Below are 17,778 nucleotides of genomic sequence, written 5' to 3' on the forward strand. Positions count from 1 at the left end.
ATCTGATCTGGAAAATGTCAAGTTCGCATCTTAAAGTGAATGAGCAATACCCGTGAGTCGTGACTTTATGGAGATATTCCAATTCTTCTGAAGATTCTTCATTAGAATATACAAATTCGTAACATTTCGAATTTTTTAAAATAATTTCAGTGGTACTTTTAATATTGAAAACTGTTTTTAAACATGTCAAACCTAATTTTTGCAGATTTTCCTCTTTATACAATCAAAATATACAAATATTATTGTTCGTATAACAAATTTTAGACCCATACGAACTAATTTCATTTTCTGTGAAAAATAATATAATAATTATTATTAAGGAAACATATGGAGATATGTGTTAAATTGAATTTGGATGAACAAATGCTTATGCTTAGAGGTATAGTTTATGGTTTACCGACTAAAAAAAGTATTAAACAAATATTAAATTTTAAAATTTTAATTTCTTAAAGGGTTTAAATTTTCCTATTGACTTTTTTTATCAAAAATATCTTTGTTATATTCCACTTTCTGAGCCTCAGAACATTACTTTTCTTCCCCAAATGTTTCCCACACTGCTTTCTCTCGCTTTCGTCCCCAATTATCACCAGCTTTCGACATTCTGTCAGTCTGCCCCACAATCAGTTTGATTTTATTTCACATCGCTTATTCATTGTACTCGCTTACTTATTTTCTGATTGTCATGACGCGTCCTTGACCTTGGCCATAAACCCGAATTTCGAGCCCCACTTTGTTCCCTATTTGCTTCTTTCTTTTCAAAGCTGTTTTCGAGGCGGTTTTGTGTGCGAGTTTCTGTTTGCCGGACTGCTGTTTGCTAAATTATCGCTTAATATTCAGTGTGGCATTTGTTGATTTTAATTTCGTTAATTAGATAAATAGAAATGTACTGGGGCACTTTCCATGCCGACCTTCACCCTGTTGCTTGGGCTGTTGTTATTTGCAAATATTTTGCCAAATAAATCAGTTTGCCCATAAAATTCTAAGTAAATACGGTGCAAGGCAAAAACAAACGACACGAAGTAATTCAGCAAAGTGAAAATAAAATTGGAAAAACAAAAATAAAGGCAGTGCTGAATCCAAAGTTCGAGTACGTTGAATACAATGTATTCAAAATTCCAAGCCCATGTGCATGATTCTGATTTCAATGCACTTTCCGCTCTTGTTGTTGTTTTTTATATTTATATATGTTTTATTTTGTATTTTATAAGGTACTGAGTTACTCCAGACAATAACAAAACAAAGCGGGGCGTCCTTGAAAGCGCGACAGGCCGCTAAACTCAAAAACGCTGGCGGCGACGCAAATAACTCACAATGCACAGGGACATCGCCCAGAAAGAGACGGAAACAGCGCTGCGATAGAGACGGGGATATGTCTGAAGAGCGAGAGCGGTAGATCTGACGTAGCTATCGTCTGATTCAGCTGAAATGCAAAAAAACACTTATTAATATGCAATTCAATTTCCATTAATTATAATACATATAACGCCGATATATTTACCATCCGTAGGAAATCTTTTTTGTTGTACCCATTTTTACTGACAATGCCTGCGAATGCAATGCAAATCGCGACCGTGTAACCCTTGAATTTGAACCGATCGTAAAGTGCACAAGTCATAAACATACCCATCAAGCCCTTAAGCAATGGTACTGGGTAGTATTGGTCTATGAGAAATTTAAAAATATTTTATTCGCAAAATATCTCATTTATAATAAACGAATATTTACTGTAAATTTATTTTTAGCCAGCTCATCTCTGATCATATTAGGAATAAATCTAATTTGTCGCTAGTTTCAAATAATTTTTATATCGATAATAAATTGTTAAAAACAAACAGATCTTGTATAATAATTTAGTATGTAGAATTCCACTTTAACCCCAAAAACGAATACACCTTTGCATTATTTTAAATACAAATTCCTAACCTTTTAAACAATAATTTTATTTAGCAATCAGCTAGTGGATACACTCCAATATTATCCTATATAAGGTATTATAGAGTCGTCTCTGTACTTGTTGCAGTCTGCTTTCGTTCCATTTCATTAAATTTTATTTACATATTTAGCTCGTCACGAGAAAAATTAGCTTACGGCGAGTTCAAGGATTTTTCGCCCCTTGTCCTGTAGAAAAGTTTTCAATACCGACTGCTTCAATTAATCGATTATAGATCGAGTGCATACACAGGTATAATCTCAATTCTATATATTCCAAAGTGCACGTTTTGTTGTTTTCAAGTCGAAATTATTTGATTTGCAGTTCGTTAGACCTCTCACACAAACATCGACACGTGCGCACCTCAAATTGATTAATTCAATAAATAGATTCCAATTCAAAAAGTTCTATGATGAACGACTTTTGGCGCGCGCCAAATCGAACATGGAAAAAAAGAACAAGTGGCCGAGAAACAGGAATGAAGCGAGACGGACAAAAAGCCATAAAAACAAAATAGCACGGCTACAGTATTAATAAGCAATAATTGCCCAAGGTCGACCTGAGAATTCTGCCTTAGAACAACAGCAAAAAAACAAGCTTCGAGGGGGAACAGTCCTACTAGCAGGTGGATATGTAGGTATATCCATATATTATGACTCGAAATGAGCTTGCATTTCTGCAAGTGTGAAATTCACAAAAGGAATAACATCAACAAAAAACCACCAACGAAAATCCCATTAAAAGTTAATGGGAAATTGTGCTTAGGTAATTTGCCAAGTTTATACTGGAATGGGGTTTACAGGGCTGAAATGCGTAATCCGTTATGACTAAACCGTAGATCGGAGAAAGAAAGAAAAAAAAACAGAGATTTCTATATTGAATATAGGTTTATGTGTATATTAAATGTTAAAGATACGGAATATAACCATTATGCTCCTAAACTTATGATATTAGTACAAAATTCTTTCTATATATTTTTGAGAACTTTAAATTTAATTAACTAGTTATTATATTAATTATATTATATTTTATAATAGAGATATACACTTGTGGGCATAAGTATTTTGACAAGAAAAAAGTTAAGTATACTCACAATTTGAACTTACTTCATATACATTTTGACATCAATGGAAAACTCATCAAAATTCCATTTATCCAGGATTTAAAACTATTCTTCACCCATTTAGCATTTATTGAAAATACGAAATCTTGTGAAAATCTACTTTTTAAACTTTTTTTCTCGTCTTGAAAACTAAAATTTTTTGATGCTCATAGTTTTTTCAAACATGACTGATAGAAACTCCAATGAGAATTTTTCAGAAATAGCCTTTCTTATATTTTTTATAACATTTCTGAACATGACAATGTCATTATAAAAATGGAGAATAACATGGATCTAATGCAAATTTCGACCACATTTTCAAAAAATCATAAAAATATTGGAAGATATTTTTTTTACATTTTCTTTTTGCTGTTAGTATTAATTTTGATTAAAGAAACTTTAATTTTCTTTAAAATTCGTCCACTAGTGTAGGGTATATAATTAAAATTTTTTAGAAGTATAACTTAGTTTTAATAATTTTATATCTATAGATAATTGGGAAATGCAATTTTATTTTTTAAAGTATTTACTTGTTTTTCTGAAAACGTTTCTGTTTCAGTCTTGAACTGTGAGTGCCAGTATTATCTTTTATTTCCCCAAATGTGCTTGGCTCATCATTCGTGATGTCACATGATGCCTAAATATTTGCCTGCAGTCAGCGCCTTTTGACCAATTGCGCATTAGTTTCATGGTATTCCTATTTGAATGGTCCCATCCCCAGAACAAAAACTATTTTCGAAAATTGTTTTGTCACTCAAATCTCTACAATGTTGCTAGCCGTTCGGCGATTGTGGTTCTGGGCAATGGATGTCCAAGTATGATCAAATTTTGCTCAGCCTTTTTTTTTGCTGGTTTTTTGCTTTGACAGTCGTTATTTGATCGCAACCAGAAACGAGTAGCCGCTGTGGGAGTGGGCGGGGGGTGAGGCGGCGCTTGGGGCGGAGGCTGCCCAAGGTCAGCGATTCTCTGCGTTGCTCGCGCTGAATAATTAAGTGCGAAATAAATTAATTTCGGTAGAACTTTTTAGCATGCGTTGTGTGGCATTTTAGTCAACAGCCAGCTCACACAGAAATATGAAAATTTATCGAGCAGTTTAACCATCTCGAATGGCAAACAAGAAATCATAGCTCCTAATAGACTGGCAAGGTCAAATCAAAGCATGACTCAAGGCCAAATGTGCGTGGGTCGGCCGACAGTTGGCTGAATAGGTTGAAAGGTTGAGTTTTCCTATCAATTAAATTGAAATCAATAGATCCGATAGTTGTTATACGGTAATTGTCTGTCTCAATCTCTGTGAGGTATGTATAACCATTTATAAGCAAAAGTTATGCAACTTCTAAGACTTGAAAAATGAAACTTATTCCCAAGATGCAAGGTATTTCTCTACAATTTTTAAAAGCTTACACACAGAAAAAAAATTTCTTAATAGTGTACAATAAAACCAGTTTTAATTTTAAAATAATCCAATAAAAATTGAATAGTAGTCGAGTATGATAAATTATTAAAAACTCTTTTTTTTGTGGAACTTTTTATTTTAACTGATGTTGTACGATGCTTTTCAGATTTCTTTGCTTTTTTTATCAAAACCTATTTTATTATAAATCTTTGTTTTGAAAACCAAATCATCAATAGCACATTGATCATTTTGAGCGAATCAACTTGTGCCACTTTCAACATAAAGATAACTAAACTGCAAAATGTGGCAGTTAAAAAAATGCAATCATCATTTTCAGGCGAAAGCTGAAACGAAAAGGAAAACAGTGGTTTGCAACTGCGGCGACTGGAGTAAATAATTTCTTGATCAAATATTTGTTGCTTAAAAATGTACTAATTTTAAAATGTGTTTAATAACTTTTTCTATTTTGCTCAAACTAAACGCTGACCTCGAACTCCAAGCCAGCCCCCTGCATCCGCCTCCGGGCATTAGGGGCACTCGGCGAGTGGGGCACTCGGTTTTGTGAAAGTTGCGGCGCGAAAGTGAAAACTGATTTGAAGCTGAAAATGTTGCGCCGGCGCCGGAGACATGGAAACCCACTGACATCAATTCCACGGATGAATGAAAAGCGGGGGGAGAAAATCTGAAAATAAAACTGGCAGCACAATAATCGAGTGGCCAAATGTTTGAGCAACTGGAGCCGTCTTTATGTCACAGCAATTAAATTATTTCAGGCGAGCGCTGGGCAACAAGTAAAAATAAACGCTGAAACAAATTATATTTATTTGCATTTATTTGCCATAACAAAAGCACACAAGCACACCGTTTGAAAAAAGAAAATATAAAAATGTATTGAAACAAAACCCGAACGACCTTGAATGGCTGGCCTGCAAGCGAAACAGGCAAAATGGGAACATTAAAAAAGTTAAAAATTAAAAAAATATAAATTAACCGAAATGCAATTAAACCCACAAAAACAGATATAAATAAATATTAATAGAGGCGGAGATGGTGGCAGCGAGCAACCGTTTTCTGTTTAGAACTTAAACTTTATTTTATTTTATTTATATAGCCAGTTAAGCAAATAAAAAACAAGACTTGTCGAAATAAATGTTTCTAGCTGGATTTTTAAATGCCCTTTCGATTCGAAAACTTACTTGGATTATAGATTAGTTAATAATGAAAACTACAATGGGATTTTATTTTATTTTATAACATTGAAAACGTTTTTATATCTTTGGAAATATTAAGTCCCAGAACTACATCTATAGTTTGACTGTTATTTCAGATAAGTGTAAAAACACTAGAAATATCTTATAGTTCCTAAGATATAATATTAATAATAGTAGAAGTTTAAGGTAGTAATTTACTTTCAAAAAATTTAATTCAAACAATACAAAAAAAATTATATTTTAAAAAATATTTTTAAATTACCTATTAAACCATTTTAAGGAGTATAGAAAATAAAGTATAAATAAAATAATAAAAAAAAATTCCTTCTTAAATGACTTTATACTTTATTAAATCTTTATTTTTGTGTTGCCCTGCTGACATTTCTTAAAGATATTTCTCATTGGACTTTTCTTTGATTCATTGGTTCTCATTCACTTTTCAATTCCGACTTCAGTCATTTGCGTATCTGAAGTGATTGCTTGCATCTGTACTTATTAATGCCTGAATGGGGTGTTTGTATCTGCATTATTCATGGCTGGCGTGCCACTAAGCAACCTGGCATGGAGATACAAATAAAGTAAAAAACACGCTGCCGTTTTGGGTCATGATGACGTCCACTTGGAAGCCGCGTGCCGGCTTCAATCCACTGGATGCAATTCGAACTCATTTGAATGCAATGTGCACTTGGCCATGCAACGCCGACGTGAAAGAGAGTGCGCCACGAAAAAAGAGGGAGAGAGCGGCACAATCGCGCCAAAATGGCACATGGCAAAAAACTTTTGGGCTGATGACTAAGCCAAGAGAAGCAGAGATACAAGAGACTCATGAGACACTTCGAAACTTTAAGCTAAGAGTATCTTTGAATGAAGAGAAAATAATACGAAAGCTTTCTTTTCTCTTTTACTCTGTGGTGGAATTCAAAACTTAAATTTATTTAAGAGTATTGCGAGGAAAAGCCGTTAAAAAGCTCTTATCAATAATTTAGATACTTTTGGGGTTTTAAGGGAAATTAAAGGTTTCAGTAAATGACAAACGCATCAATTTAACAGTTTTGATATTTTAGGTTTTGAAAGAAACCTAAGAATCAGTTCTTATTTTTTAACATAGACTTGCTGTGTTTAGATATGTATAATAAAGTAGAAAGTAAACTATTTTTAATATTAAATTTAATTTTTTTTTTAACGTACATTCAAGCCGTGATATGGGTATTACTAATTAAATTTAGCCCTATAATAGTAAAGAACAACTTAATAAGTCTCGTAATCACTAACAAAATTTAATTTATAGGATTAACATATCATATTTCAGATATATAAGTATATTGCTAAGGAATTTTTTAAACCATAAAAGGGCATTATCATTGCAATCGACCAAAACTCATCAGATGTAAAACCAATTAGTGGGTAACGGGAAATACCGCCCTTATCGCCAGATTTGTTTGGCCAGGACAACCTTGAACTCGATCAGATTCCGTTCGAAGATAAGTATCCTCAGATAACCCCACACACCGTAATTAAATGCCACTGATACCCTTTATCGCATCTTATGCTATCAGGTTTCGCCGGAATATACAATGTATTTGGGGAGATACGATTTCTTTTGTTTCTCCTACAGCAACTGTACTGCGTTTCGTGGGGCGTTCGCCTTCTCGATGGCAATGTCGATGGCCCACCCCCTCAGAAACCCATCGCGTTCTCCGATAGCGGCGGCAATCGACGACCTTGACCGTGAAATTTAAATTTAGAAGCTACGGCGGCGGCTAAGACGTAAAAAATAAAATACCGCCGAGCTTTCCGAAGCTATCTTCACCAATGTGTTAGTCATTGTGTGTTCTGGTAATTGCAAAAAAAAAAAGTGCGCTCTATAACAGGTATTTCCTTTCGGCCCCTGGCACTCCCCATTAATAAAATTCGGAAAACAACATTTGGCCATTTCACGAGTCCGCCGCATGTGACTTATGTAAATATTTAACTGAGGCGGATGGCTATTTTTAAAAGCTATTTAATTGAAACATGAACTTGCGTACTGGCGCCGTCTCGACTTGGTCAATGATGTAAATCCGTCTAATTATGTGAAATTGAGTGCAGCGCTAATCGGCGCAGGGCGCATTTAGCTAACAGAAGGCTAAGAATAATTCCTTTATTTTTAATAAGCTGCACGTTGGATGATTTTGAAAGTCCCGCCAAGAAAAAGTGTTGGAAAATGAATTTGTGAAGGTGTTTTTGGTATTTTTAATACTAAGCTTTGCGGCAATTAAAATTTCATTTAAAATTCTTTAATAAACAGATAATTTAAGATACTTTTTAGAAAATAATGAACGCTAGTAAGTAATATGACATATCCTCTAATTTTTGTATTACTAAATATTAGATCTAATCATATTATATGGCGTAAACAAAGCCCTTTCTTTTTGAATTTCCCGCCAAGACTATCGATTTTTCGTATCAGCTGATGAGGCGCAGAAAGTTCAAGAACTTTCATCCCTAATAAACAATTTGCGCGACATAAAATTTCTAGAACACGCTAAAATTACTGTTTAACAGTTAAATTAAATTTATATCAATACAAAAATAACTATCAAAGCACTGACTAAGTATAGTTTTTCTTATAAAGTTAAAACTTTGATCGAAGTCGAGCCGGCTTTCTTAACACGTGGAGCACGTGGATCACAGATAATTGTTTATTCCATATTTTTAAACAATTTCATCACAAAATATTGTGATAATGGTGTCCGAGGTGTTTAGTGAATACTACATCTGCAATTTTAACGATGCGGTGGCTGTAGAAGGTACAGTATTAACGAAAATAATGGATAGCAAACGTATAACACCGATTATAATGGTTTCCCCAAAGATCTGCCAGCCGATGAGCAACTGCGTCAACTATGGACCCGCCAGAAACTGTGGACAGTGGAGGAGCTCCGCGAGATACTTCAACGATGGCGGGAAAAGGGCCAAGCCGTTTTAAAAGATGATCCCGCTTCACAACTGAAGGATTTCCTGCTTCTGGTCTTTGCTTTTGTTCAAAACAATTTCACTGGACCCTTTGACAAGCTTGAAGAGTTCCAACAAATCCATAGTCAACTAAACCTGGAGGAATTGGATGCACAGGATAAACTTAAGGCCAGCGGCGAGGAGCTGAATCCGAATGTTAAGACTGGAGAGTTATTACTTGTGGCCAGGGAAATACTCCAGGGATTGTTAGAAAACCACCCAGAATGCAAGGTTGGTGTGCTTTGTTGTTGTAAACTTATATTTATTAATAACCCATAAATACAGGTGCTGACCTGGTGGCACCTGCGGCTGATCTGCCTGCACCAGCATATCCTGGACGATCTGGCGGCCTCACTTTATGAACAGTTCAAGGCAGCAGCTGGACAACTTCAGGCTCAAATTAACCAGTTTGAGAGCAGAGAACTACAGTCCCTGCTGCTACTCGAATTGGCTAATGGTTACCTGCAGTTTCACCGGTCGGAAATAGCCTCCCAATTGCTGGATGAACTGTGTAACCATCTTCAGGTGGAGCTGAAGGTTGAGGGTTTGCTGGGAGTTCGCACCAAGTTCCAGCAAAAGGCTCTCCCGCAACTCTGCCTCAAAGTGGAGCATTTAAAGGAGCAGCAGACCCTGCCTGCAGCCATTCTTACAAATGAGAAGACCAAGCTGCCCAAGCTGCTTCTTCTGGAGGATGACACGCGACTGGAGCGAATACGCTTTGTGGAGCTCAAGGACAATGAAGTGATGACGTTGCCCAGCGTGTTGCAAGCTCTGGTCTTGGCCAAGGTGTGAGTATGGGCAAGAATCAGTGGATTGTACTTATATTGTCATCGTTTATTTTTAACAGAAAACAGTTAAAGCGCTCGCAGCCCAAAGATCGCCTTGCGGATGAGCAACTAGAGCCTTATACACAAACCCTGATCTATCAGGAGCACGGGCCTTTCCAAGTGCGCCAGGCAGCCCTTTTCCTGAACTGCCTGCAGGAATCGGGACAGCGGAGAACCGTCGAACGCAGCTGGAAACAATGCGAGGAGTGCGTCAAGCTGCTGGACAGCTCAGAGGAGGAGCTATCGCTTCGGTCCCGACTCTCCTATAGCTTTGCTGCGCACCTTCTTCCCAAATGGCAGGTGCAGTTGCAGCTTGTAGACCTACTGCGATCCCTGGGCATGACCAAGACTGCTCTGGACATCTGCCTTCGCATACACGCCTGGCAGCAGGTCATCGAGTGCTACACGAGTCTGGAACTACGCCACAAGGCGGCGGAGATCATTCGGCAGGAGCTGGAGAAGAAGCCTACTGCTTTGCTTTATTGCCTTCTTGGCGACGCCATCGATGAGCCCAAGTTTTACGAGGAGGCATGGCTGCATTCCAAGAAAACGAGTGGCAAAGCCCAAGCCTATTGGGGGAACTACTTTTACCGGAGTGCAGATTACACCCAGGCTATGGAGCACTTTGAGATCTCACTCGAGATAAACAACCTGCAGGAGGCGATCCTCTTGCGCTGTGGCTACTGCGCCATCCAACTGGAGCGTTGGGAAGCGGCTGTTAAACATTATCTGGCTTACACTCACCTGGAACCCAATGGCTTTGAGTCCTGGAACAACTTGGCCAAGGCTCTGATAAAATTGGGTGACAAGCAGCGTGCACATCGCGTTTTGGGTGAAGCCCTGAAGTGCAACTACAGCAACTGGAAAGTTTGGGAAAACTACATGCTAGTGTCCGTGGATACTTCCCACTGGGAGGATGCAATGCGAGCTTACCAGCGAATGGCGGAGCTTAAGCAGCACTACCTCGATCAGGAGGTGCTTACCCGAATTGTCTACGGCATTTCCAAGGAGGATCCTGCCGGCGCAGGTACTCTAATCAAGAGACTCATAAAGCTGCTGGGGCAACAGAGCATCCAGCACGGAAATGAGCCTCTTGTTTGGGAACTGGCCGCCTTGGTGGCTCCAACACCACTGAAAAAGGCCGAGAAACTGGTAAAATCATATCGTGCGTATACACCTAAACATTTGGGCTGGGAAACCAAGTCCGAGCATGCCTTAAAAGCCTTGGACCTTTGCTTGGAGGTTTGCGAACTCTCAAAGGCAGCCATCAAAGAGCACATCCAGGATGAGAGTGAGGTGATGATAACCTCCCAGCTAAATTCCGCCAGACTGGCGGGCACGTCTTGTTTGAATGCCCTGAAAAGGGCCATCAATGTGGAAGTGCCAGCAGAACAGACGGAGAAGGTGAAGCAGTTGGAAGAGAGGATCGAAGATCTGACAAAAATTGTCCACGAGCGAATGAATGTGCCAAGATCATAGTTTTTCTTGACCTCTTCATATTTTGGTTATCCAATAATTCGTTACCAACAAATAAAGAGCTGTTTTATTTGATAAAGGACATTTATTGTTTTCATTTTGAAGTCTACCTATATTTGTATGTGCTAGTTTTGATTTGTAAATTAATTCAGGTCAAGCTGTTTATGTGAATAAATAGCGTTGATGCATTGAGGACATTCTGTTGAAGTTTATACATTCGCAAAGAATGCAATAAAATTCTCTATGATATTCATAAAAATATAAACCTAAGCTTTTACCCATGAACCCATATCACATGTATGAGGCGTTTCTTGGTTTCTTCTTTTAGATTTCCACTTAATAAGTGTTCAATTTGGTGGTGATCAAAACGCGAACACTCTGATCAAAGGCTCCACAGACGGCCAGGCCCAGTTTATCCGGATGCCAGTCGAAGCAGTGAACCGGTTGACTGCTCAAAGTAGCTGCACTGACCATGTTCAGCGCTCCGGCCACTCCCAGCTTGTTTCCATCCGAATCATCAACGACCCTCCTGTCGGGATACTCGTACTTCCACAGGCGGATCGAGCCAGTTCCGCCGCCCGTGAGAAAGATATCCCTGTTTTGGGGCAAATGACGCACAATCCACACAGTGGCTTTTGGTCCGCTGATCACGCCATTTGTGCCCACGCTCCGTCCAGCGTTGCGTTCCTCCACATAGCTAAATCCCTTGGTCGGGTGCTGGGTTCTCATGTCGTAGACGAGGAGTCCACCCTCCAAAGTGGTCACCGCCAGCTTGTTCATGGGAATGTCCCGGCGATCAAACTCTAAGCCGCAAATTCCGTTCTTCATGGTGGCCTCCCAGCGCACGGATAGTGAGCGTAGGTCGAAAATCTTCAGGTCTCCGTTGTCATAACCAGCAGCAACGATGCGCTCCTCAGCGTTGTAGGTATTTCCGAAGGCCACGGCCCAGCAGTCCCGACGAGCGCTGCTCTGGTTAACGCCATCTCCCATTTGCGGTGGCGGCGACATGTCCACCACAGGAGCCTGCCCCTGGCGGATGTCCCAGACCTTTACGGCGCCATCCCGACTGCCAGTAACAATTTCTGGGGCTCCACAATCGATCTGAGTGCCGCCAATTGCGTCGATGGTGTTGATGATGCCACTGTGGGCCTTGACATTGTAGACCGGCAGATCTGGTTGCTCCATGTCCCTGAAAGTAAAGCACATTAGACGGGTTTCGATGTGTTTACGAGGGACTTTGCTTACAGAACTTGCAGCCTGCCCTCGAAATCCCCGATGGCCATGTGACGGTTCCTTAGCGAAGCTGCTCCGAAAGTGCCACACTTGAAAGCCACCTTCTTCTCCACGGACTTCACCTTCACCAGCTTGTCCTGGTTGAGTTCGTAGATGTCCATGATTCCATGCCCGTTGGCCTTGGAGCCGAGCACCACGAACTTGGCGGAAAGAGGCACCCATTTGGTGTCGTACACCGTGTAGTTCACAGACTCGTGGAGGTGCTCAATCAGCTGGGGCTTGTCCATAACGAGGATCTTATATGTCTGACACTATTGTATGCTAATATTCCCAATGCGGCCGGTGAAAAGTGAAAGATTTATCGGAAACAACTTGTTTTGTTGTCATAGCTACCTTCTTCCTCTTCCTCAGTGTGACTGCGCTGATTCCGGTTCGAAAATACCACAAGTTCAGTAAAAATACTAAAAACCGATAACAAACGTTTTAAATCAATCTATAAAACAGCTGTTTAAATCTTTCCATTTCATTTGAAAGCTTTGCCGCTTTGTGATTTGAATATTTTTTTTTTTACTTTTACGCTCTCTCGCTGCTTTTCGGAGAGCAAGAGCATCTTGCATCGCTTTTTTACGGACACTGTCTCGCTCCCTTTTTCTCAAAACTTACGGTTGATTACGTTTGCTTACGTTTAAACGTAGCGATAAGACAGCTGTTCAAAGCTTTCCATTTGAAAGCTTTGCCGCTTTGTGGGTTTAATATTTTTTTCTTCATTTTACTGGGTCACTTACTGTTTTGCTTCGGTCGCTGTTTCGCTGTTTCTCCCACTATTTCGTTTTGGCGCGAGCATCTTTTTTTGGCGTTCGACCCCCCAACAACACTAGCAACAACAATTACAACCGCAGCAACAACTTCAGATATAACGACAAAAAAAAAACATTTTTCGTGTGTCGCAAGCGACGCTTTTCGGTATTAAAATCATTGACGTGCGGTTAAATAATAGAAAATTAATATTAATGAAATAACTGAGCAGATCTAAAATCTATTTAGCATTATTGGCAAGCCTTTTAGCCAGTTTTATGTAAGTGATAATTGTGTTGGCAGAACAGAAAAGTTAATAAAGTGTGCTTAAAGTTCAATAAATGGGCGATGCATGCGCCAGAAAAGTGTTAATCAAAATTTTACTGGCAACAAGTGATACAATAACAAAGGCAACGCTATCAAAAGTTGAAGGTGCCAACAAATACAACAAATCCAACAAATCGACAACGACAATATAGAATATAGACGACTACAACAACAGCAGCTGTACTCGTTTGGCAAACGAACTGAGTGCCAACTAAGATTAATTTAGTTTTCTTAAGGTAAAAACAGCTGAGATTCCTAGTTCCCACATTCCCGAAATTATTATACATATTGCCCAACATTTCTAGATTTCCGTTTGCTTTCGATTTCTCGTCAATTTGGGACAATCAAATTAATTGTACATTTTATTAGCTTTTTCATTGCCTTTATTGTTTTTTATTAGCTTTTCCCTCCTTTTTGTTCTCTATTAGTGCACTTGCACTTGACACAGTCATCGGGTGAATATATAATATATATAATGTATATGGTATAGTAGAACATGGTCTGCTCATATATAGACGTATATAGCATGTTTATGTCGTTCTTCCGTTTTGGTGACTTTTTGCCAACCTGTCGCGTCGCTGGTTGAGAATACTCTCTATACAATGGGATCTGTTGATAAGCCCCAGCTCTGGGAAAACAAATAATGAATGGCGCCTAATTGGTTTTTCTCTGAAAAAAATGTATATATTATGCAGTAAGCAAAATGGTTAATTATTAGAATCTGTAATTACAACCAAAAAAATCCCCTAAAAAGATGATTTGAAAAATAAACTTAGGTCTGAGCTATGGTATGTGTATATGTTTGGCGATCTATAACTTTTTATTATCCAGTTATTACAAAATTTGAGGTGAATTAAGTAAAATTAAAAGAAAATTAAAACCTTTACGTACTTATCAATCAAAGAGTAATTTAAGCTGATTATTTGCAGCATTATCAGTTATACGTGAGCTGTAAAGATTGCGTATAATCGCGGCCTTGAACACAAAAGTAAAACTCTCCAAATTCACACCTGTTTTGGGTCAATTTAGCAATCGTCAAAAGATAACTAATAATTCGATAGTAAAGACCAAGAAACTGCAGCTGAAAGGGATGAACTACAATATTAAATATTTATAATGGTATTTTTGTATACCTATATTCTTTATAGTAACACTATAATTAAAATCTGAAATGTAATATTTTATTTTAATAACATTAATATAAGAAAACCTGATTTGGTTGACGTGTGTATATTCTCTCTATAAACAGCGATAGTTTTCATTTTCAAGTTATACCAGCGCGCTATCAAATATTTTTTTGATCAATTAAACAATGTTTCAATTGATTTTTATTTTTTTGTTTCCATTGCGTTGTCAGAAGTTCGTGCGTGCGCACAGTAGGGAAAATTGAAAATGTTGCAGCCCCAATGCTCCCCCGATTTCCCCCCGATAACCCCTGGCTCTACCGCAGAAAAATAAATAAATGCCGCACAATCGAAATCTAAACAATGAGATGTAAAAAATCTGCCAACTGCCGCAACAGCACTTCCACAGAAGCTGAACAAGGGAAACTCAAAGTCCAACCCACGAATATGAATGCAGTTCGTATCTAAACGGAAGCTAAACATAGTGAAGGGGCAGTTGTCATTTCTGTGGTCAAATCGATGATGAAACTGGATTCCACCAGTAAGGGTTAATCCGCTGATAAGGGCGTGCCGCATATAGTTCACGATCCAACCCCAAAGACAATGTCTGTCGACGTATTGAGCTTTGACCTTATTTCGAACGCTGGGAATTATTACACAGAATATAATATTTGCTATTTCAGCCAGGGGTCTTAAATAAAGTTAAGAAGTTGCTTAACTATTTTGAACCTCGTTTGTATTTTCTTTATCAAATCCCCAATATGTTCAAGAATTTAAATTTTAATGAGGTAACCCATTGTCCATCTTATCATATATTCCAACGCTTTCTATCAATTTATTTTGGGCTTTATAAAAAATGACTCATTTTCCTTTCGATTGTCGTACACTCATAACTGTTTGGCATGAATGAATCAGACAACGCACCTACAAGATAAATATTACTACAATTATTTAAATAGCTATTATCTTCTAAAGTATAACTCATATTTTTTTTTCTATAAATAAAGTCAAGTTAATAAAACGACTGCTAGTACTTAACTTTCTGATTATTTCTATCACAAGTAAAGTTTATAAAAAAAGCTCGCGTGCTCCATAAATTTTCCCCATAGCCAGACAAATATTTTGCTAAGAAATACCCGTTTATGTACTTCAACGTCATTTTTATCACATCAAGCAGACAGCATCAGCTGAATTTGGCGAACAGAGCCCCGGGATCAGATTCCATTTCTAGTATTTGCCTCAGTTTTCTTCATTAGCCCCAACAAAGAAGTCGGTTCAAGTGCGTCAGTAAAAGTCACAGCAGATCAATCATCATGATTGAAGTACGTATCACCGATTTAACTTACCAAGGTTCACTTCTTAACTGTCTGCGATAACTCTGACATTTGGTTACCACTTACGCAATCAATAATTTGATACCAAAAGCACTGCATATGGTGACTCGAAAAAGGGGAATGCTAGAGCTAACTGTAACTATTTCAGGGCCATTAGTAACTGATAAGAGCGGGGTCAATATATCGATACGCACCTGCCCGTAGATTCCCTTTAAATAGGATTCCAATAGAAACAACTTACACAGCAGAACAAAACTTTTAATTGCTGTAGTATTTTCATGTATACTTCATGTACTACTTGACTTTCCTTAACCTTCAAACCGCCGAATTGTTCTATTTAAATTTCAAAGAGCTTATAAGCTGAAACTCAGACAGATAATATAATTATATTAAAAGCACCACAAGTATTATGTGTCTTACTAAAAATTGTTTTGATGCATAAATCCTTTTATCACAACTTTAAGTATAGGTCGAAAAAATATTAAAATCTAAACGACTGACACATTAAGCTATACTTTAAAGTATTTGCGTAGCTATTTTCAAAAGGTTCCTAACTTAAATATTTTAAAATTATAAAATATAATAGATTGTCCCTTCTTGTTTCCGATTTTTATAAAGTTGTCATTAAAGAAGACCCCAACCCACATGTTTTAGTTCGCTGAAATAGCGGGTTTGTCTCTGTGCCGAGGTTAAACATTGATTAACGAGGGCTGATGGCAGTGCTCGTGCTGCTGATAAGCAAAGTGGACACTTTCGATAAGAATTCAGCAGCGATTTCAACTATAGCACTTGTGCACCCCCTATATATAGCGCCTTTACCCTTCCCTTCGGTTCCCTTCTGGGCTAATCTCGCTTTTGGTCATGTGCGTTTGGCCCATTGCATAAGCTTTTTGGTCTGGGCCAAATGCGGGATCCCGTTTTTTGCACTCTGTTTCCACAGTAACCGGTTCGTTGGTAGTACTAATGAGTGCCCCGCAATTGCCGGCAATACTACAATAAACCAGGGGCATCACAATTAAACCGGATTCGAGGTGTTTGTTCTATATATATATAATAAGCTCGTTTTTTATGGATAAGTACGGATTAGTCATTACTTTCGAAAATGGAGCGAAAAAGAGAGAGAGCCCCACATTTACAGAGAAATTAAGGGTACCAAATTTGGCGATACGAACTTGTTGAATGTACATTTTTTAGATGATTCGGTAACGAATTGCAAGGAAACAACCTATTAATAATTATATTTCTAAAACCTTTTATGTATATATTTATTATTAGATTTTTTGTATTTATTTTCGAAACCATCCTAATTTTATGTTGTTGGTTTATTTTTAACCGTGTAAACCCAAACCTATCACATTCAATTCACACGCTTTAATTTGAAATGCAAATGTAGTTGAGACAGTTGATATCGATAGGCCAGTGATCTTTTGATCTCCTGATTGATTCCAGATACTTAGCATATACATAACGGGGGTACCTTTAGTTTCTCAATCACCTCGCGAAATGTTGAACTTGACATTGGCAGCAAGGTTTCAACTGATTTTGACTAAACAAAAACTGGGGAAGTACTACTAATGAACGTACATATATGATGCAAGTAGCGTTGCCGAACACAGCTTTCAAAATATATTTTTGAGTTATTTGTTGTTGTGTCTGGTAGCCGCTTCGTAGATCCGGTTTTTAAAAATGTTTACTTTGGTTGATGGACTGCCATTTTATGGTCACTTAGCAGGAATTGTGTCAGTTGGTAACGGGGCTTTGTAGGGTAACTAAAGAGTTCAGTTGTTTGTTATCACGGTTGTGAGATTACCTTTGGTCCACATTGATTAAATGTTCTGAAGTGTTTAATGTTGCTTGAATGTATGTAAAGTATACATTGCAATCACTTAAATTTAAAATATTTAAATATTAAATTCCATTATTCCAAAAGAATAGAAAAAGTAACCCCAGAAGGGGTTCTAACTTCTTTATAATCCAGTAAATTTATTTTTACCACGTTTTTGTTATCCCCCTACTCACACTATTTGTT

At 37.9% G+C, this 17,778-nt stretch overlaps 2 protein-coding genes and 1 long non-coding RNA gene across 3 annotated transcripts; 2 read left to right on the forward strand and 1 right to left on the reverse strand.

Moving 5' to 3' along the window:
• Positions 1-479: 479 nt before the first annotated feature.
• LOC139353100 (uncharacterized) lies at positions 480-1,511 on the forward strand. Its single transcript, XR_011604245.1, has 2 exons — positions 480-1,087; positions 1,209-1,511. It is a non-coding gene; the product is annotated as an uncharacterized lncRNA (long non-coding RNA).
• A 6,604-nt stretch (positions 1,512-8,115) lies between these two features.
• On the forward strand, positions 8,116-11,133 carry LOC108010522 (tetratricopeptide repeat protein 27). Its single transcript, XM_017075398.4, has 4 exons — positions 8,116-8,428; positions 8,494-8,864; positions 8,919-9,421; positions 9,481-11,133. Exons 1-4 carry the CDS (start codon positions 8,365-8,367, stop codon positions 10,937-10,939), a joined length of 2,397 nt encoding a protein of 798 aa, XP_016930887.4. The 5' UTR covers positions 8,116-8,364; the 3' UTR covers positions 10,940-11,133.
• Positions 11,002-12,579, reverse strand: Wdr92 (WD repeat domain 92). Its single transcript, XM_017086212.4, has 2 exons — positions 12,182-12,579; positions 11,002-12,125 (listed from the first exon to the last, which is right to left on the reverse strand). Exons 1-2 carry the CDS (start codon positions 12,454-12,456, stop codon positions 11,273-11,275), a joined length of 1,128 nt encoding a protein of 375 aa, XP_016941701.4. The 5' UTR covers positions 12,457-12,579; the 3' UTR covers positions 11,002-11,272.
• Positions 12,580-17,778: the final 5,199 nt, after the last annotated feature.

This window comes from Drosophila suzukii, chromosome 3 (genome assembly GCF_043229965.1).
Source record: "Drosophila suzukii chromosome 3, CBGP_Dsuzu_IsoJpt1.0, whole genome shotgun sequence".
Classification (NCBI taxonomy): domain Eukaryota; kingdom Metazoa; phylum Arthropoda; class Insecta; order Diptera; family Drosophilidae; genus Drosophila; species Drosophila suzukii.